The 21,766-nt window shown below is 42.0% G+C and overlaps 1 protein-coding gene across 2 annotated transcripts in view; it reads left to right on the top strand.

Moving 5' to 3' along the window:
- IQGAP2 (IQ motif containing GTPase activating protein 2) overlaps nucleotides 1-21,766 on the top strand; it is a 314,063-nt gene that overhangs the window by 47,886 nt on the left and 244,411 nt on the right. For both annotated transcript variants that reach the window (XM_086323182.1, XM_086323183.1), the window contains exon 2: nucleotides 395-494. In XM_086323182.1, coding sequence (XP_086179308.1) covers nucleotides 395-494 — 100 coding nt within the window. The remainder of the gene's footprint in view (nucleotides 1-394; nucleotides 495-21,766) is intronic.

Here is a 21,766-nt window from a genome sequence, read left to right as displayed (position 1 = left end):
GTGTAATGTCCATGTATACTTCAGAGGGCGGGAGAAGAAGGGGTGACAGAGGATGAGATGGTTGGATGGCATCACCGACTCCATGCACATGAGTTTGAGTAAGCTCCGGGAGTTGGTGATGGACAGGGAAGCCTGGCGTGCTGCAGTCCATGGGGTTGCAACGAGTCAGACATGACTGAGCAGCTGAACAGACTGATACTTCAGTATTGCAGTTTTTGCTAGAAATAATATAACATTGTAAAATCCAAAGGCAATTCTCTTTCTGTGGTTGATGTTTCAATACTCCCATCTCTCAGTGTTCAGTGTTGAGCTGCATGTGAGTTTTTTCTAGTTGGTCGTCTCATGATTTGAACACTGTTCTTCCAAGTGATGTGATGTTATCCTCTCTTTCCAGCTATTGTAGATGATGAAAGACTCTCTGCAGAGGAGATGGATGAGAGGAGGCGGCAGAATATCGCTTATGAATATTTGTGTCACCTGGAGGAAGCCAAAAGGTAAGAGTCAGACTTGGTCTATTTGTGCCCCTTCTCTTAGAGATGAGCTTTGGGTACTATATTTTTAATAACTCATTTGCAGCCTTGTTAGGACTAAGGTAATGGGAGAAGAATCAACCTGTGTGTTGTCAGTGGAAGAATTGAGAAAAAGTTGCTCCCACAGCCAGCATCAAGGCACTAGGGAGGCAGCTGTTCCTTTTTCTTCCTCAGAGCCTCCCAGGAAATCTCTTGGAAAATTACAGATTATTTTAAAATTTCTCGTCTCTCTGGCATGGATGTTGGGGGAGCTGCAGAGACTTAAACCAACTTCCTTTTCCTCAGAGTATCCTCAGATCTTTTTCCCAACCCTACCCCAGTGATTATAATTATCACTATTATTATTAATTAATGTGTAATTATATATTCCTACATGCCCACAGCATGTTGGACTGAAGTCCATTGCTCACTAAGCTAGATGGCAGGTTTATGACAGCAGTCTCCTTTTTAACTCATGGGTGTGTGATCACTGAAGGTATGTTGTCTCTGAAAATTGCACTGACTCTTTTAGACTTTTCATATTACAAGGAAATGTTGGCTTCTCCAAGGAGAAAGTGAAGATAAAGAAAGTATTTACACTTAGGCCTCTGTATCAGGGGAATCAGAACTTTGTCCTTTGCTGGGTGCATACTGCAATGCCCGGATGCCTTGAGGTAGATTCTGACTTAATGCTTTGCACTGTGATCAAGCAACAATATTGTTCCGTGGACAGATATGTTTCAGCTCTTATCTCTGTAGAAAATAAACCTGGAGTTAATGGTCGTTGGTGTTAATTATCTCTGATCACTTATACATAACTACCTACAGAGCTCAAAGAATGAGGATTTTCATCAGTACTTTGTAGAAGATCATCCAGTGACACATGCACTAATTTGGCCTCAAAATTGCTTAAAAGGGGGTTTTCCAGGATCGTTTAATGTTTTCACAGTGCCTTTTAGCTCTAAGCTCTAAAGACTAAGTTTTAAAGGTTATTTAACATGTCTGGAAGTTGACAGGTTGCAAGTCACTGAAGACTCACTGTATGTCTAAGATTATTAAAAACATGCTTTTAGCCAAATTGTGGCTCCAGTTAGATAAGGATAGGGATTCACAGACATTCAAAATAAGCATACTTTCAATGAAAAAGTTTCAGGAGAGTTAGTGGAAACTTCTTCCTGATACACACTGTCCGTTCTAGGTTTTTGCCTCCAGGCTTCTAGAAGTGGGGAGCAGTGTCACACAGAGGAAAAGCTGTCTGACTGGGAGTCACTAGACTGGATTTTCTGGTCTCAGCTTCACCATTTCTGAACTCTGTGACCTTGGACAGGTCAACCCTGTGGGAAGTTCAGTTTTGTCTCCTCTGTGCTGCTGCTGCGGCTAAGTCACTTCAGTTGTGTCTAAGTGTCCGACTCTGTGCGACCTCATAGACGGCAGCCCACCAGGCTCTGCCGTCCCTGGGATTCTCCAGGCAAGAACACTGGAGTGGGTTGCCATTTCCTTCTCCAGTGCATGAAAGTGAAAAGTGAAAGTGAAGTCGCTCAGTCATGGTCGACCCTCAACGACCCCATGGACTGCAGACTTCCAGGCTCCCCTGTCCATGGGATTTTCCAGGCAAGAGTACTGGAGTGGGGTGCCATTGCCTTCTCTGTGTCTCCTCTCTAATGGGATGATAAAGATGTTACCACTACCTGCCCTACTTACTTAATGGATTTTTTTTCCCCTAAAAATCGACTAAGAAGGTTGTAAGTGTTCTTTAACCTGTAGTGCCAGTCAGGTGTATGGTGATAACAAGCATAGTTTTCTCCTGAATGTATCAAAGTGGTATCAGGATAGCTTGGAAGCTTGTCATCTTCTTTACTGTTTTCAGAATTGTGTACTTAAATTTTAGTTTCAAAAAGTCAGCATAACAATTAGCCTAAGTTCTTTGAAACTGAAAGAATAGATGGTAAAATACACAGTTTTTCCTTTAAGATGGTTTTCCTAAACTTACCTTGCAAGTAGAGGTTTAGATGTAATATGTATTTATGAATCTTTTATTAATATCTGAACATTTCTAATGACTTTCTGGGAAGTTGGTTTTTGGTTATGGAGTATGTAAAAATTATGTGCCTAGTAATACATGTGCTGTGATTTCAGAAAGCAGAGTATACAGAATTCTGATGGCCCTAAACTCAAAACATAAATGGAGTGAGTTAGTCTCTGTTCAAAAAGTTATTTATTTGAGAGAGTTTATTGCCTGATTCTCTTACACTGTTAATGCATTAGACATTTATTATATTGGATGTATTATAGTGCATGCATGTGTGTGTTCCTGTGAGTGTAGTTGCTTTAGAATATTGAATTTCCATTGAATGGTGTACTTAGAATGTGAAAATTTAGCGAGGAACTGTTTCTTGTTTATTTCAGTTGAACTGACTTTGGTGTATTTTAACTAGAAATGTGTTGGGTTCTGTATTTTTGCCTCTATTTTTTCTTTCCAGAGGTGAAAACTGGTAGGATATTTAGCTTATATGTCCTGTAACTCAAAATTTTTTAAATTTCAGAATTGTTAGAGTCCAACAGATATATCTTCGATTTTAGTTTTAATAATTTCAAGATTCTATGATTGTTAATCTCAGACTGTTTAAAAGTGCTTCATTCAGAGGGGATATCACTGCCAGTCTTATAGAAATAAAAAGGATGTTGACAGAATGTTATAAATGATTATATGCCAATGGATTGGTTAACCTAGATGAAATGTACTGTCTCCTAGAAAGACACAAACTACTAAAACTGACTCAAGAAGAAATTTCAAAAACTAAATCTTAGATGTAAAACAAGTAAAAAAAAAAATTGAGTTAGTACTCAAAAAAAACTTCCCACTCTTTCAAAAAATGTGAGAGGAGGGAACACTTCCTAACTCTTTCTGTTGAGACCAGTATTACTCTGACACCAAAACCAGACAAAGATACCTCAATAAAACCTTAGACCAATATCCTTTATGAATACAAATACAAAAATTCTCAACAAACTCAAACTGAGTTCAGCAACATATGAAAAGGCTTATATACCACCAAGTGGGATTTATCCCAGGAATGCAAGCCTAGTTCAACCTAATAACCATTTGATCAAGACAATTCAATGGGGGAAAAAAAGCAGTCTTTCAACAAACGATGCTGAGACAGCTGGATGTACACCTGCATAAAAATCAATGTAGATCTCTACCTCACACCATACAAAAATTATCTTAAAATGGTTTATTATGATAATTAAAATGTTATGATAATTATAATGGTTTGTTATGATAATTAAAATTTACCACAGCTGTAAATCTCTTAGAAGAAAATAGAAGTAAATCTTTGCAACCTTGAGTTTTTGAGTCAGTGGTTTTTGAGACAACACCAAAAGCCCAAGCCAAAAAAAAAAAAGAAAAAAGATTAATTAGACATCATGAAAATTAAACCTTTCTTGATTCAAAGGGATACCACCAAGAAACTAAAAAGACTACCCATGGAATGGGAAAAAATATTTGCAAATCATATACTTACTAAGTGACTTATATTCAGAATATATAAAGAACTCATAACTCAGCATAAAAAGTAAATAGCCTAGTTTAAAAATCGCCCAAGTTTCTGAATAGACATTTTTTCCAAATCAGATACACAAATGAACCATAAGAACAGGACAAGATGCTTAACATCAGTCTTTAGGGAAATGCAATTTAAAACCACAATGAGATACCATTTCATGCTAGGATAGCCATAATCAAAAAGAATTGTTTGCAAGGATGTAGAGAGATTGGAACCCTTATACATTTCTGGTTGGCTTGTAAAATGGTGGAGCTACTTTGTAAAATAGTCTGGCAGCTCCTCAAAAAATTAAATACAGAGTTACCATTTGGTCCAGCAATTCCACCACTAGGTATATCCCCAAGAAAATTGAAAACCCATGTCCATATAAAAACCTTCACATAAATGTTCACTGAAGTGTTATTCATTAGAGCAGAAAGTAGAAACAGCTCAAATGTCTATCTACTGATGAATGAATAAACAGTCATCCATAGAATGAAGCATTCTTCAGCTATAAAATAAATATAAGCAAATCAAATTTAACAATGTATAAAAAGAACTATATGAATCACAACCAATTGGGGTTTATCCAAGGTTTGCAAGGCTGGTTCAGCATTTGAAAATCAATTAAATGTGCTCTATCACATCAACAGTCTAAATAAGAAAAATCATGTGATTATATCAATAGATGCAGAAAAAGCATTTGACAAAATCCAGCACCTATTTATGATAAAAATTCTTAGGAAAGTTGGAATATAGGGAAACATCCTCAACTTGAGAAAGACTATTATTAAAAAACCCTACAGCTAACATCAGACTGCTTGGTGAGAAGCTTACAACTTTCCTACTAAGATTAGGGGCAAGGCAAAGATATTCCCTCTAACCACTCCTTTTCAGCTTTATAGTGGAAGTTTTAGCTAATGCAATAAAACAAGAAAAGGAATAAAAGCTATAGGGTTTGAAAAGGAAGATTAAAAACTATCTTTGCAGATGACAAGATTGACAGTATAGAAAATCTGAAAGAATAATAAAAGAATCCTGGAACTAATAAGCAGTTAGAGAAAGCTTGCAGGATACAAGGTTAACATATAAGTCAGCTGCTTTCCTATGTACCAGCAATTAACAACTAAACACCATTTACATTAGCATCCCCCAAAATGAAATGTTTAGGTATCAGTTCAGTTGCTTAGTCGTGTCTTGACTCTTTGCGACCCCATGGACTGCAGCAGCCCAGGTTTTCCTGTCCATCACCAGCTTCTGGAGCTTGCTCAAACTCATGTCCATAGAGTCGGTGATGCCATCCAACCATCTCATCCTCTGTTGTCCCCTTCTCCTACTGCCTTCAATCTTTCCCAGCATCAGAGTCTTTTCCAGTGACTCAGTTCTTCACATCACATGGCCAAAATCCTGGAGTTTCAGCTTCAGCATCAGTTCTTCCAATGAATATTTAGGGCTGATTTCTTTTAGGATGGACTGGTTGGATCTCCTTGCAGTCCAAGGGACTCTCAAGAGTCTTCTCCAACACCACAGTTCAAAAGCATCAATTCTTTGGTGCTCAGCTTTCTTTATAGTCCAACTCTCACATCCATACATGACTACTGGAAAAACCATAGCTTTGACTAGACAGACCTTTGTCAGCAAAGTAACATCTCTGCTTTTGAATATGATGTATAGGTTGGTCATAGCTTTATGTTTAGGTATAAATTTAGCAAAATATAGACAAGATCTATATTAGGAAAAGCACAAAACTCTGATGAATGAAATCAAAGAACCAAATAAACTGATAGTCCATATTCATGGATAGGAAGACTCAATATTGTCAAGGTAGTTCTTCCCAACTTGATCTATAGATACAATGCAGTCCTACTCAAAATCCCTGAAAGTTATTTTGTGGATATCAACAACCAGGTTCTAAAGTTTACAGGGAGAAGCAAAAGATCTAGAATAGCCAACACTATTGAAGGAGAACAAAGTTGGAGGAATGATGCTCCGTGACTTGAAACTTAATGTAAAGCTGCAGTAACCAAGACAGTGTGGCACTGGTGGAAAAAATGGGCAAATAGATCAGTGGGCTAGAACTGCGAGCACAGAAATGCCTGTAGATGCAGTCACTTGAACTTTGACAAAGGAGCAAAGCAGTACAGTGGAGCAAAGATGGTCTTTTCAACACATGGTGCTGGGACAACTGGACATCCACATACAGGCAGTGCATCCAGACACAGACCTTGCATGCTTCACCGAAATGGGCTCAGGTGGATCAGATGTGCATGTAAAATGCGCAACTGTAAAACTCTGAGAGGATGATGAAGGAGAAAACCTAGATGAACTTGAGTATGGCAAAAGCTTTTAAGACACAGCACTAATGTCATGATCCATGAAAGAAAGCATTGGTAAGCTGGTAAAAATGAATTTAATTTTAAATTCATTAAATTTAAAAGTTTCTGCTCAACAAGAGACAATGTCAATAGAATGAGAAGATAAGTCACAGACTGGGAGAAAGTATTTGCAAAAGACATACCTGATAAAGGAATGTTATCAAAGATGCATAAAGAACTCTTCAAGCCCAACAATCAGAAAACAACCTGATTAATAAATGGCAAAAGACCTTAGATGACACCTCACCAGAGAAGATACACAGATGGCAAATACACATAGGAAAAGGTGCTCCACAGCATATGTCATCAGGGAAATGGAAAATAAAACGACAGAACACCCCTACACACCTACCAGAATGACCAGAATCTGAACAACGACAACACCAAATGCTGTCAAGGAGGTGGAACACCAAGAACTCTCGTTTGTGGAAACGCAAAATGGTGCAGCCACTTTGGAAGACAGTTTCTTGCAAAACTAAACATTCTCAGCATTTGTTGTTGTTCAGTTGCTAAGTCATGTCCAAGTGTGACCCCATGGACTGCAGCACGCCAGCTTCCCTGTCCTTCACCATCTTCTGGAGTTTGCTCAAACTCATGTCCGTTGAGTTGGTGATGCCATAGAAACCATCTCATCCTCTGTTGTCCCCTTCTCCTCCTGCCCTCAATCTTTCCCAGCATCAGGGTCTTTCCCAATGAGTCGCTTCTTCTCATCAGGTAGCCAAAGTATTGGAGTTTCAGCTTCAGCATCAGTCCTTCCAATAAATATTCAGGATTTCCTATAGGATGACTGGTTTGATCTCCTTGCAGTCCAAGGGACCCTCAAGAGTCTTCTCCAGCACCACAGTTCAAAAGCATCAATTCTTTGGCTCTCAGCCTTCTTTATGGTCCAACTCTCACATCCATACATGACTCCTGGAAATGTATGTCTAGCTTTGACTATTACAGACCTGTGTTGGCAAAGTGATGTCTCTGCTTTTTAATATGCTGTCTAGGTTTGTCATAGCTTTTCTTCCAAGGAGCAAGCATCTTTTAATTTCATGGCTGCCGTTACCATCTGCAGTGATTTTTGAGCCCAATAAAATAAAATTAATTCTTACCATATCATCCAGAAATTGTGCTCCTTCTGTGTTTACCCAGTGGAATGAAGGCTCTGTTCACACAGAACGCTACACAGGGATGTGTATAGAAGCTTTTTTCTTAATAGCCACAACTTGGAAGCAGCCACGATGTCCTTCAGTTGGTGAATGGATAAATGAACTTTGGTACATCCAAACAACAGAATATTATTCAGCACTAAAAAAAAAGAAACTATCAAGCCATGAAAAGTCTCAGAGGAACTTTACATGCATATTATGATGTGAAAAGTGCTTATCTAAAAAATCTGCATACTATATGACTTCACGTATATGATATTCTGGAGAAGGCAGAACTGTGGAGACAGTAAAAATATCAGGAAAATGAGTATGGGAGCACAGAGGACTTTTTAGGACAGTAGGAATATTCTGTGAGATACCACAATAGTAGATAAGTGTCATGATTTGTCCAAAGCCACAGAATGTATAGAAACAAGAGTGAACTTTAATGTTACTGTGAACTTTGGGTGGTTGTCAGTACAGGTTATTTTGTGGATATGAACTTGGGTGATTGTCATTATGAAAGTGAAAGTCGCTCAGTCGTGTCCAACTCTTTGCGACCCCGTGGATATACAGTCCATGGAATTCTCCAGGCCAGAGTACTGGAGTGGGTAGCCTTTCCCTTCTCCAGAGGATCTTCCCAACCCAGAGATTGAACCCAGGTCTCCCACATTGCGGGCAGATTCTTTACCAGCTGAGGCACCAGGGAAGCCCAATAATACTGGAGTGGGTAGCCTATCCCTTCTCTGGTGGATCTTCCCGACCCAGGAATTGAAGCAGGATCTCCTGCATTGCAGGCGGATTCTTTACCAACTGAGCTATCAGGGAGGCCTGATTGTCAATATAGGTTCATCCATTCAAGTGAATGTTCCACGCAGGTGGGAGGTGGTGATACTGTGAGGGGCCTGGGGCGTGTCTGGGGGCAGGGGATATGTGGGAAATCTGAGTACCTTCCCCTCAGTTTTGCCGTGAACCTAAAACAGTAGTCTTAAAAAACAAAGAAGGAAGTATTGCTACATATTTAGAGCATGGGTGGACCTCAAGACTATGCTGAATGAAAGAAGCCAGACACCAAGGGCCACATCCATTGTTATGATTCCGCTTATATGAAATGTCCTTAGAGACAGAACGTAGACTTGTGGTTGCCTAAGGCTGGCAGGATTGAGGGGTTTGGGGACTGATGCTCATGGTGTGAGTGTTTTTGGCCAGGACTAAAATCTTCTAAGATTGATTGCGGCGATGGTTGCACAATGCTGTGAGTGTACTAAAAACCACTGGATTGTTTTCAGTCAATTGAAAGAGTCAAATGTATGTAAATTATATCTCATTAAAGCTCTTGTTAAAGAAAAGTTCCCTTGCTCTGCCTGGCTTGGAGAGGTCCTTAGAAAACTGTGAAATACAATATTTAGCAGATAAAATGCACACAGAAGGTACTCCAAACACACATGAGATGTCTAAACGCTATTCATTTTTCAGGGTTTTTTTTTTTTGAGCATCCATTGTGTACAAACAGGCAGAATAGGGTCACTTCGGGAGATGGGAGCTCACACAAGCTAATAACACTTACTCGAAAAAAGCTCACTGCTGTGAGGTTAAAGCTTTTACTCATGGGTTTGAAATTCTGTCCTTCACTTACGTTTGCTGTATTCATCTCTGTGTGTGTGTGCATAGGTGTCTCCCATATTTAGCCCACTGTCTTCCTAAATCCCCCTCACGTATTCACGTCTCTGTTCCACCATCAGTCCACTGCCGGCTTCCAGCATCACTTGCTAGATACTATGATGGTCTCTGATTGGTTTCCCCACTCCTCTGGTTGCTTCAGTCCTTTATCAGATGAATCTTTTCAAAATTCTGATTAGTTTAAAACCTTCTAGTGGTTTCTTAATACTCTGAGGATGAAACCCAAACTCCTGTGGGGACTCACAGGCTCTGCATAGTCCAGTCCTTACAGCGTCTCCTGTTTGATCGTGAGCCCATTCCCTATTGCTGTATCTTCCAGCTACATTCACCCCCCTTCATTTCAGTGTTCTCTCCTACACAGGATGTTTGCACTGTGTTAATCCTGTTTCCTCTTCTTTATCGAGTGAGACTCTGCTCTGTCTTCAGATGGTGGTGGTTGTTGGTTTAGTCGCTAAGTCATGTCCGATTCTTGCGACGCCATGGACTGTGGCCCGCTAGGCTCCTCTGTCCATGGGATTTCCCAGGCAAGACTACTGGAGTGGGTTGCCATTTCTTTCTCCAGGGGATCTTCCCAACCCAGGGATTAAACCTGGGTCTCCTGCATTGCAGCCTGGTTCTTTACTGACTGAGTCACCATGGCAGCTCACTTTTTTCAGGAAATCCTTCTCTGACATCACCATCTCCGACATCTGAATCAAATAACCCAGTTACAAGCTCTCAGTGACATTGTATCTCTTCCATATTTGAATGAATTACTTAGTGCCCAGCACTGAATTTTTGTTACTGATGAGGGTTGATTGTATTCTATTTCCTGTATGTTTTAGTTCTCCTAGAGGTAACAAGTAAGGTATGAATTAGATTCATGGTAGATAGAATTATAGATGATTGGCTAGACTGCCAACCTGGAGGTCAAATTTGGTATTTGTCTCAGTGGAAAATTCTCTGTTACAATCAGATGGTACAAATTCTTCCTGCCCTATACGTGACCTGCTGAATTTTGTGTGCCTGAGTGCCAAGTTGCTCAGTCATGTCTGACTCTGTGTGACCCCATGGACTGTAGCCCGCCAGGCTTCTCTGTCCATGGGATTCCCCAGGTGAGAATACTGGAGTGGGTTGCCGTGCCCTCATCCAGAGGATCTTCCTAAAACAGGGATCAAACCCAAGTCTCTTAGACCTCCTGCATTGGCAGACAAGTCCTTTACCATTAGCACCACCTGGGAAGCTCCTACTGAGTTAAAAGACTAGCAATTCTAGTTAATTTAATGCCACCACAGTAAACTAGAAGGTATCCAGAAAAGAGTAGAGGGTATTTTTCAATGAATGAATGAAGGAAGAGAGGAAGAGTAGCTTGTGTATTAAAATGATTGTGTGTGGCTAAAATTTTTGCTCATAGTTTATAAAATTCTGAAGTCTGTACATATAGACTTCTTAAGTTTAAGAAGTTAAAAGTTTAAGAATTTATTAGTATTTTGAGACTTAAGTTTAAATGACTAATATTAATGGCAGTGAAGGGAAAATGAAAGATATTTTTAGAGCATATCTCAAAAAAGAGAGATGATTCCTTTATGAAGTGGCTCTTCCCTCCAGGAGCTATGTTTCTGTACAGGCTAAAGGATTTAGATGATGTCTTGGAGAGCTGACCCTTACTGTGTCAGGAGGCAGAGGATGTCTGGCATATGCATTAGTTATCCATGACTGTGTAACAGCTTACTCTCAAACCCGGTGACTTAGAACAGCAAATAGTTATCTGCATTTTGTGTGTATGTGGCTGCATTTGGTAGCATGTGGGATGTCAGTTCCCTCACCAGGGGATGGAACCTGTGCCCCCTGTAGTGCAAGCACCGACTTTTTACCACTGGACTGCCAGGAACAGCCTTATCTCACAACTTTTGGGAGTTAGGAATCTACAGAGCTTCCTGGGTCCCCTGGCTCTGTGTCCCTGTGGTCCTCTCGGGATTCAAGCAGGGCAGACCCTCTTCCAAGCGCACAGGGTGTTTCGACGGCATTCACCTAGTCCTCCTGTGCTTTGCCAGAGGCTTCGCTTGCCCTCCGGGCCCTCCCTAGGGCAGCTCACAGCCTGGCACTAGCTTCCATCAGAGTGAACGAGCCAGAAAGGGCACGTACAGTGAAAACCAGTCTTGTAACCTGTTCTCAAAAATGATGGCCTGGAGTTTGCTGTATTTTATTCATTAGAATCAAGTTACTAAATCCATCTTGTGTTCAGCGGGGGAAGGATTACACAAAGGGATGAATTCAAGAGGGTGAAGATCACTGGGGGCCCCCTTAGACACTGCCTTCTCCAGGGTATGTACATAGCCTTTTGAAACTGACCCTGGAAAGGGTACTTTGGAGGGGGAGGATAGATTTTGTTACTGTCAGAAACCCAGTCGGGACTTAGATGATGATTTGGTCTAAATGATTACGGTACCAAGGTGATTTATGCTTTGATTTTTGGGAATTGTGAGCCATCTTAAACTAAATTGTACATTCCTCTACCATATTAAATAATACTATATGGATTTTTAGGTAAGCCCTAAAAGCTAACTTGATAGCTTCTTTGCTATGTGAATTTTGCTGGCATGGGGTTGTGCAGACATGCACAGGCTTTGAAAAATTCTCTCTGGTGCTGAAACATCTCACTGTTTAAAGGAGTTGCTTTTCCAAAAGAATACTGCTGAGTAGATTTCATATTAATCTCTGCAAAATACATTTGAATATATTTGAAAATAAGTCTATTTTACAAACTTCAGTTCTTCAGTTTTTTAGGACAACTGTGCAAAATTTAAGATGGTGGATTCTCTTTGGGGATTGAGGAAGGAAATTCAGCTGGAGCTGTTATGAAGGTCAGGAAACGGAGAGGGAATCTTGGCAAGAAATGGAAAGGGAGTTTGCAAATTGCAGTTGAGCAAGTAATTATGAATGGGGCTGCTATTCTGTTTCCCAAGAAAAGTTCCTGAAATATAATATTCCTTTTTTAAGGAAAAGAGAAAAATGCATACAAATCTTTTGCCGTGCTTACTTTTTCTGTCTTACCTCTGAAAATAAACAAAGCAAAAAAGCCTTGCCTCTGTGATGGGCTTGTTTAGAAATATTATCTTCAAAGAGCTCTTTCTGTGAGCTAAGCTGTTCTTTGTATTAGCGAGTCTGGGACAGTTTTGTGTGTGCCCTGGAAAGGAAACAAAACACGGGTGTGATTCCTTTTGTGTCAGTGCTTACAACTCAGATACCAAGAGGGCACCTCATTGATTAGATCAAGCCTCTAGTGCTGGCCTTACCTAGTCCTGAGCTGGAGAATCAGCTCTGAAAGGAGAAATGTTGCAAATGTTGAAGCAAGAGAGAGCCTTGAGTTGGGGATTGCTTCACTCTGAGTATATATGATTACATATGGGAAATAGATGGGGAAACAGTGTCAGACTTTATTTTGGGGGGCTCCAAAATCACTGCAGATGGTGACTGCAGCCATGAAATTAAAAGACGCTTGCTCCTTGGAAGGAAAGTTATGACTAACCTAGATAGCATATTCAAAAGCAGAGACATTACTTTGCCAACAAAGGTCTGTCTAGTCAAGGCTATGGTTTTTCCAGTGGTCATGTATGGATGTGAGATTTGGACTGTGAAAAAAGCTGAATGTTGAAGAATTGATGCTTTTGAACTGTGGTGTTGGAGAAGACTCTTGACTTCTTGGACTGCAAGGAGATCCAACCAGTCCATTCTAAAGGAGATCAGCCCTGGGTGTTCTTTGGAAGGACTGATGCTAAAGCTGAAACTCCAGTACTTTGGCTACCTCATGCGAAGAGTTGACTCACTGGAAAAAACTCTGATGCTGGGAGGGACTGGGGGCAGGAGGAAAAGGGGACGACAGAGGATGAGATGGCTGGATGGCATCACCGACTCGATGGACGTGAGTCTGAGTGAACTCCGGGAGTTGGTGATGGACAGGGAGGCCTGGCGTGCTGTGATTCGTGGGGTCGCAAAGAGTCAGACACGACTAAGCGACTGAACTGAACTTTAAGAAAGCAACCTCCGAGGGTTGGTGATGGGCAGCAGAGCCTGGCGTGCTGCAGCCCATGGGGTCACAAAGAGTCAGACACGACCGAGTGACTGAACTGAACTGACTTGAAGAAAAAGAATCTTTGGACTAGAGATGCTTTAGAGAATCCCCTGGACTTTCCCGCTCTTTTGGACCTTACTTTCTTTATTCCTAAGGGTGCTGCCCATGACTGTGTTCATAAGCAAAGCTAATAGGAACTTGGAATTGGGAGGGCAGGATCTTTCTTGGTAATCAGTTTATTAAGAGACATGTTGTTGCTCTATACAGAACATTAATGAAATTTTAAGGAATTCTTAATTGTATTTTCAAACCATAAATAGCTTTCATGTTTCTGTGGTAATTCATTCCTCCTTCATCCTCCTTATCCTCTCCCTGGCTCTACCCTCACCTCCACTGTCCAGGGGGTCAAGATGAAGTTGCTCCGTGCAGTGGTTGGCAGGCTAGTGGGCTGGGGGCTGGGGGATAGGGGCAGGCACAACTGAGTTGAGAGTAGGGGCCCTTTTCAGGGTCTGTCTTCTAGGAGGGGAGGGCCTGCCTCTGAGGACTGATCTGTTTGGGGCTGCTTTCTAACCAGCTGACCTCAGAAGTCAGGCTGGAGAGACTCAAGACCTTTCTGGTAGGCCAGGACTGGTCCCACTAAGGCACATCCTAGAGGTAGGGAGAGGGAGTAACCTGTGAGAAGAAGGGGGTCATCAGGGGTAGCCTGGGAGACACTGAGACTCAGTAGGGTGTCTCCTTGGAAGCGCCCTCCCTAGAGAAGGAAATGGCCAACCACTCCAGTATCCTTGCCTGGAAAATCCCACGGACCAAGGAGCCATGGTCTTTGTGACCATAGAGTCACGGAGAGTCGGGCATGACTGAGCGACTAATACACACACGTGGAAGCTCCCTGGTGGCTCAGATGGTAAAGAATCTGCTTGCAACGCAGGAGACACGGGTTCTATCCCTGGGTGGGGAGGGTCCTCTGAAGAAGGAAATGGCAACCCACTCCAGTGTTCTTGTCTGGAGAAGTCCATGGACAGAGGATCCTGGTGGACTACAGTCCATGGGGTCACAAAGAGTCGGCCACAACAGAGCAACCAACACTGGAATGGAACCAGAGGAGTCAGGGTAAAGGCAGCCCTGCCTACCAGGGTGTGGAGCTTGCGCTGGAGCCTTGGGGACTGAGGTTCAGCTGGGCGGTGTCCAGGGAATGTGGAGCTGGAGTTGGAGGCACAGACTTTAAGGTTGTAAAGGGAGAAGCCGAAGGCTTTGACATGTGACTGGATTTAGGGATCAGAGGAGCTCAGAGGTCAAATGCCTTGGGGCAGACGTAGGCGTTGCTTATCTGACTCAGCAGGAAGCATTGTGTGGTTGCTATCAGCCAAGCCCAGGGTTGGGACCCAGAGCTGGGAGACTTTTTTGCTTTTAATTTCACATATTTTGTGCTCTAGCCGTGGGTATATCTTGGAAAGGTGCCAGACAGGTGTGATCTGACAAGTGAAAGGATACTTTCTCAGAGCACAGGTATTTTTTAAATACAAATAATCAATATGAATCTTCTCTAGCCAAGGAGAAGTTTAGCAACTGACATCTGATCCCAGAGTTCACATTTGGTTCTCAGGCTTTTGAAGTTGGAAAGCTGGGAGGTATTTGGAATTCTCCATGGTCTCAAACATTCCTTCCTGCAGGGGTTATCATCACACAGAGTGTCCAGTCACCAGGTGTGGTGCCCGGAGCACTCAGTTTACACGGTGTTATCCCCATTTTATAGATGGAAAAACTGAGCCCTGGAAGAACTTAAGTAATTTTTCTAAGGTCATGATCAGCTGGCGACATAAACTATATTCCAATTCAGATCTGTCTGACTTCAAAACCTGTGTGCTTAAAAAAACAAACACTGTCTCAAGTCTTTATTTCTTAATGTGTTTTGATCATGTCCTCACTGTAAGTTCAAAACTTTGGTTTGTGTGATCTTGGTTTCTAGGTTCTATGTGGACTAACTTTGTTCTCACTCTTAATCACTTTTCACTATCTGAGTTTAGGTAGAATTATCAAAATATAGCCATTGTCTTTATGTTTTCCTTTTTCTTTCTCTTCTTTTCCCTTTTCTGTTGGCTGCTTGCTTGCTTTTGTTTTAACTGTGACTACTGCCAGTAGTTTGTTCTGGGGAGAATTTACCTTGTGGTCTCCACCCGTTCGTCCTTGTCTTTTCTCTGTCTCTCTTCTATCCATCTTCTTAACGTTTTAGTAGGAATTTACACTTTTCAGTGGTGTAGATTTTATTCTCACTCAAGACAGTTTGATGCATCTTTCCTCTTGGTTATGTCTGGATTCTACATTCAACTTATCATTCGTCTTCTTGGTTCTGCTGCTGTTTTGACTGGTTTGAGAGAATGCTTTGCTTTTTTGTTGAGACATCAAAAGGTATGAAGAGCCAACACCACTGAGGTCTCTTCCTTCCTGTATGAACCTCCCCACCCGAGGCTGCCTCATGCTGTGATGCTCAAAAGTCAGAGAACAGTGTCATCATTCAAGAGATAGAGGGACTCCAAGCAAGGCCGGTGGGGGCCAAATAACTGCACACCCTTGTTATAGAATGATTTTTTTCTTGCATTTTTAAGACAGTCTTCCATTGCCTTTTGGGTCTGAACACTTGTTTTCTTCTAAGAGTGCAAATCCTGATTTTGTATTCAGGGACCCTGAGGTGCAGAGAAGTTTGTCAACTCATTATTCTATGGTAGAATTAGTGGCAGATTTGAGATTAGTATAAAGATGTCCTGGCTGTTGACAACTCTTTTCTCCCATGATTCTAAGTCATATTGATCAGAAAAAGTATTCATTGAAAGTTCAGTGGTGAAATACATGGAAATAAAGTTGAATATTAAGCTTGTTGTTTGGTAAATTCAGTTTGTTTTTAGTGAAACATTGAATTCTTAGTATGGAGGAATTAGCTGTGTGTACATTTTTGTCATATATCTTTCATTTTTGCTAAGAAACTTGAACCTGTTTAGGTGCTAGAATATGAATTCAAGAATTCACAGTTCTTGTCATTTCCATACTCTCCTCTTTCAGTCTTGCTTGGCTTAAGTGTTGATTGATTGGTTTGTTTTTTTTTTCTTTCAAATAATTTGTAATATCTAGCTGTTCCTTCTTCCAGCATTTCACAGGGCAAAAGAAGAGGCAGCTCCATCATCTGAGTGAGAGAATGAGTTTGGACAGTGATTCTAAATTCAGTTACCACTTACATTGGGTTCACAGAGGTATGCGTGTAAATTCAGGCTTCTGAGGTTTGCTCCAGACCCTGTAAATCCATCTCTAGAGCCGTGGAGTCTACATTTTAACAAACCACTCAGGTAACCTATAATGGAAAAGACTCTGAAAAAGAATATATATATATGTATGTGTATGTATATATGATGGAATCACTTTGCTGTACACCCGAAGCACTGTAAATCAACTATTCTTCACTAAATAAATAATTTACACAACAGATTAAGAAAACCAAATCACTCAAGTAAAGGTTGATGTGCATTGAGGTTCCAGGATTACGCTCTCATCTCTGGCCGAAGCAGCTCCAGCTTTCCCAGCTGCCAGATGTAAAGAACATGGACATCCTTTCCTCTAATCAGATGGGACAAGGAAGTGTATTGGGGGTCGTTATCTGCTTATGTGAGAAAGTTGGGAGAATAGTGGAATAAAAACAGCTACTGTAGAGAAAGTGATTGTGCATCAGCCAGGGTTGGAAAGCCTGGGCAGTTTTGAGGAGCCAACAGAAGTCCTCCATTTTCCCCAGAGAACCAATCAGCATGTTACTGGGAAGTTTTCCAAGATGAGAGAAAATGGATGGGGTAACTAGGCTCAGGGACTAGCATGTTGCTTCTGAGCAAGGCATAGAAAGAGGGACCTCAGGGTCCACGTGAGCATCACTGACATTGTGGCCTTGAGGTCCCAACTCATCAGGGAGGCTCATGAAGGCAGCATGCGTAAAACGGAGGGCAGTTAGCAAGAGTCACAGAACCATCTCTGATGAGAATAAAGAAAGTGAAAGTGTCAGTCCCTCCGTTCTGTCCAACTCTTTGCAACCCTGAGGACTGTAGCCCGCCAGGCTCCTCTGTCCATAGGATTCTCTAGACAGGAATACTGGAGTGGGCAGCCATTTCCTTCTCCAGGGCATCTTCCCGACCCAGGGATCGGACCCACGTGTCTTGCATCTCCTGTATTGGCAGGTTTTTTTTTTTTTTTTTTTTTTTACTACTAGCGCCACCCTTGGAAGAAAAGCTATGACCAACCTAGACAGCATATTAAAAAGCAGAGACATTACTCTGCCAACAAAGGTCCATCTAGTCAAAGCTATGGTTTTTCCAGTAGTCATGTATGGATGTGAGAGTTGGATCATAAAGAAAGCTGAGCACCTTAGAATTGATGCTTTTGAACTGTGGTGTTGGAGAAGACTTGAGTGTCTCTTGAACTGCAAGGAGATCAAACCAGTTAATCCTAAAGAAAATCAGTCGTGAAATATTCATTGGAAGGACTGAAGCTGAAACTCCAATACTTTGGCCACCTGATGCAAGGAACTGACTCATTAGAAGAGACCCTGATGCTGGGAAGGACTGAAGGCGGGAGGAGAAGGGGACAACAGAGGATGAGATGGTTGGAGGGCATCACTGACTTGATGGACATGAGTTTGCGCAAGCTCCAGGAGTTGGTGATGGACAGGAAAACTTGGCGTGCTGCAGTCCATGGGGTCGCAAAGAGTTGGACATGACTGAGCTACTGAACTGAACTGAGCACCCCCTGGGGAATGAAGGGCAGAACCTAAAAGAATCAGGAAGTGGAGAAGTAGGTAAATAGAAAGCCACAACCAGGGGTTTGGAAGTCCAACTCTGAAAGGTGGAGTGTTTCTGGGTAGTGATAAGCTCCAAGGTGTGGTGGGGCTTGTGTGCAGCGTAAGTAGAATGGAGGTGAAGTCCTTAGGTAGAGGAGGAAGTCTCTGAACTGTGGCTTTGGGTGTTCCCAAGATCATCCACCTTCTTAAAGCCTCCAAGCAGAGGAGGGTGTGGGAGGTACACAGTGATGATATCAAGAAAGGAAAGTCCTGGATTAGGAGGGAGAGGAGTTGAGGAATGAGGTGGGGGAGAGGTCTTATAAACAGAGATGATGGACATGGCCTGGAAGAAGGTTCAGCAGGAATGGTGATGAACGACCCTCCCTTTCTCAGTCCTGCGAGTTAAGGAAATTTGGGGAACCACCATCTGCTGTCCATGAGGTCGCAAAGAGTTGGACATGACTTAGTGACTGAACAGCAGCAACATCCCCGGTTATGAGAAGTGGCACAGTGAAGGAAAAGCCACATTGTCGCTAAGACAAGTAGTGGCGAAAGTGTAAACAGAAAGTTGAGGCTATAGGAGAATTAACGTTTTTATAACAGGTTGAGAGTTCCAGAGACACATGTAAAGGAATATGTATAAATTAGATTAAAATAGATTGGGCCTGTGCATAAAGAGGACTGCTTAGTAGAACTCAGACAAATGACTCACCTGGAGCCTTTCATGGGGGGAGTCCTTCCCTCCTGGGGTTTGCCTTGGGTCCTGGTCCAGCTCCAGTTGCACTCATTAGATTGATAGTTGATGGTGACTTTTAACGCCTATTGTCCTTTGCCAACTAGCCGGAAACTCCTTGAGGAAGATGTTCTTGCTCTCAGTAGCCCCCCAGGCACAGGGTGAGGTGAGGTTGGTTTACCTGCATGAATGGTGCAATAATTTCAGGAGTCCCACCTTGGGTTTCTTCTCCAGTGTGATTTGGCCTAGAGGAGCCTTGTGAGGGGCATCAGTTCTCTGTGTTAAATAGCTCTTGGTAATAATTGATTTGCACTTCTGAATTGTATGGGTCCCCTTGGGAAACACCAATCAGTTGACTGTGCCTGGGTATTTTTTTGTGAAAATGGTGGTCCCCCAGTGATGATACTCGTGTTTGATCTGTTACCCCCAGATGTTTAGTGGGGCATGTGCCACACCTCTCACAGTTCTGCATTCTCTGGGATGGGGTGCCGCTCACCTTTCCTGAGGTGGTTTGTCTAGCGGCCGCTGTGTTCATGAGGTGATGGGATGGGAGTTTTAAAGGGCCTCTGTGCAGATACAGCTCCCCAGCCCTGATGATGCAGTCTGCACTGACATTGAAATAGACCTTTTGTGGATCAGTACTGCCTACAGTCTGAAAGACACCAGCAAGGCAGACTTGAGGGTGAATTAGCAAAGGTTCAGCAAACATGAATGATAAATGGGCCCTCTTAGAAGTCCAGCGGCTACATCAGACAAAATAAATTCATTTGTGTCGTGTGGAGCTGTGTGTTGGTTTTGAGACTCAGATAGATGATAAATAAGGGGTCGATGGAGTGTTATTTTCTTGTTCGTGATGTGCCTCCCAGGCTGGATACAGACAGAACAAAGGGGACATGGGCTCAGAGGCTGGCGGGGGCAGGGTGGGTTGGGGAATGGCAGGGTTTCTAGTTCCCACATTAAAAAATCAATGGAAACAGGTGAAAGTAGCTTTAACATATTTTATTTAACCCACTATATCTAAAATATCATTTCAATATACAATCAGTGTACATAGTATTAATAACATATATCACTATCTTTCTTCTCCCCAACATCTCAGTTCAGACTAGCTGCATGGGATATGTTCCTTAGATACGTGGCCCAGGGGCCACCACATTAGACAGGACAGGCTCTGCACGCTTGCTGCTTCAGTCCTCGGAGGGAGGTCAGTGTGCAAGGGGGGATCCTGAAGGAACTTCTGATCATGACAAGTGAAGACAGGAAAGGGTGCAAAGGTGTGCTGTGTGTGCAATGGAAGCAAAGGAAAGCTTTAAGAGAGTAGGGATGGAGAATTCACCAATGAAGTGACCTTGACATTTTCCTCCCTTGGTTTCCTTTCTGCCTTCACATTTTTAAAATTGAAGTATAGTTGGTGTACAATATTATCTAAGTTACAGGTGTACCATATAGTGATTCACACTTGTAAAAGGTTATATACTCTATGCTTATAAAATATTGCCTGTATTCCCTATGGTGTACAATTATCCTTGTAACTTGTTTTATACACGATAGTTGGTGCTTCTTAATTGCCTTCCCCTATCTTGCCTCTCTCCCCTTAATCACTAGTTTGTCCTCTTTATCTGCAAGTCTTCTTTTTTTTTGTTAGATTCACTATTTTGTTGTAATATTTTTTTTTAAGATTCCACATATAAGTGATATTATGCAGTCTTGGTCTTTCTCTGTCTGGCTTATTTCCCCTCCACATCCCTCCATTTTGTTGCAAACCCACATTCACATTTAGAGCAGCAATGAAGTTGTCAGGATACTTATAAGAATACTTAGTGGCATGCGACGAATTCTCCTTTTCTGGTGCTTTTCACCCTGGTGCAGCTGCCTCACTGTTTCCCAGAGTGAGTGGATAATATCACAACAGCTGTGAGGGGGAGAGCTGGTGGAGGAAGAAGTGTGATGTACCAGCCCCTTGACTTCAGCCTCTGCTTCTTCCAGTCCCTTGCTTTGCCCATGATGTTAAGTAACCAAGATCGACACTGATAAGGTGGTGATTGGAAAGTCACCTGTTAGTCAACAGGCCTCTCTGTTGGCAGCAAATCCATGGTACTTTTGCCCTTGTCTCTTACTTAATGAAGAACTTAATGATGGACTGTAACAAAATTGGCCACCTTATTTTTAGGGTTAAATTAAGACCTGTCCACAATGCATAATATTACAAGGATGGTGATGGAGGGAGGAGGTAGAGGTTAAAAGAAGCATGGAGGAGAATAGGCCCAATATTGACATTTTAATACCTGGAGAAAGAAACAAAGTCTGTACTGTTAAAAAGGCCAGGAAGGATGCTGTCTTTCTATCCAGGCCAACATTTTCTAAAATTTTTTTTTTTTTTAACAGGACAAGTCATTGTGTATAGCTGCAGAAGCAACAGAAAATAGTCTCTTAGTTATCAGAGCAGCTAAATAAAATGAGCAGACTCAATGTTTAATTCGGCCTCAACTGAAAGTCAGTTGTGGAGGTGACATGCTGACTTTGTTCTTCTTAGTGTATGAATGAGAGTTGATGGCTTTTCATTAGTCCTGGTTCTCTTAGCACCTGAGTGACCTTGAGCAAAGCACACTCTCAATGTCTCAGGCTCCTTATTTGTGAAATGGGTCCCGGCCCCCAGTCACACCTACATCATAGTATTACGATGGGAAACGCAGGCTGAAAGTCAGGCACTGTATTGGTGTAAGTTATAAAGTGTTGAAACACAGAACAAAGTACCTCTTAAATGCCATTCTTTATTACAAAACATTTTCAAGAGTAGGAGCAGCTGTGAATCATGCATCCCAACTTAATTAGCCAAAGAATGTGTGCCTTCAGCTGCTTTTTATTGATGCTGTTTGCAGATTTACTTCCTATCTAGCATAAATAGAGGTGGGATAGGTTTGTGTGGGGAT

This window comes from Bos grunniens, chromosome 10 (assembly GCF_055505025.1).
Source record: "Bos grunniens cultivar Pamir isolate PY7600 chromosome 10, Bosgru_T2T1.0, whole genome shotgun sequence".
Lineage (NCBI taxonomy): Eukaryota > Metazoa > Chordata > Mammalia > Artiodactyla > Bovidae > Bos > Bos grunniens.
Note: the sequence above shows the minus strand (reverse complement) of the source record. Positions and strands in the feature narration are given on the sequence as shown.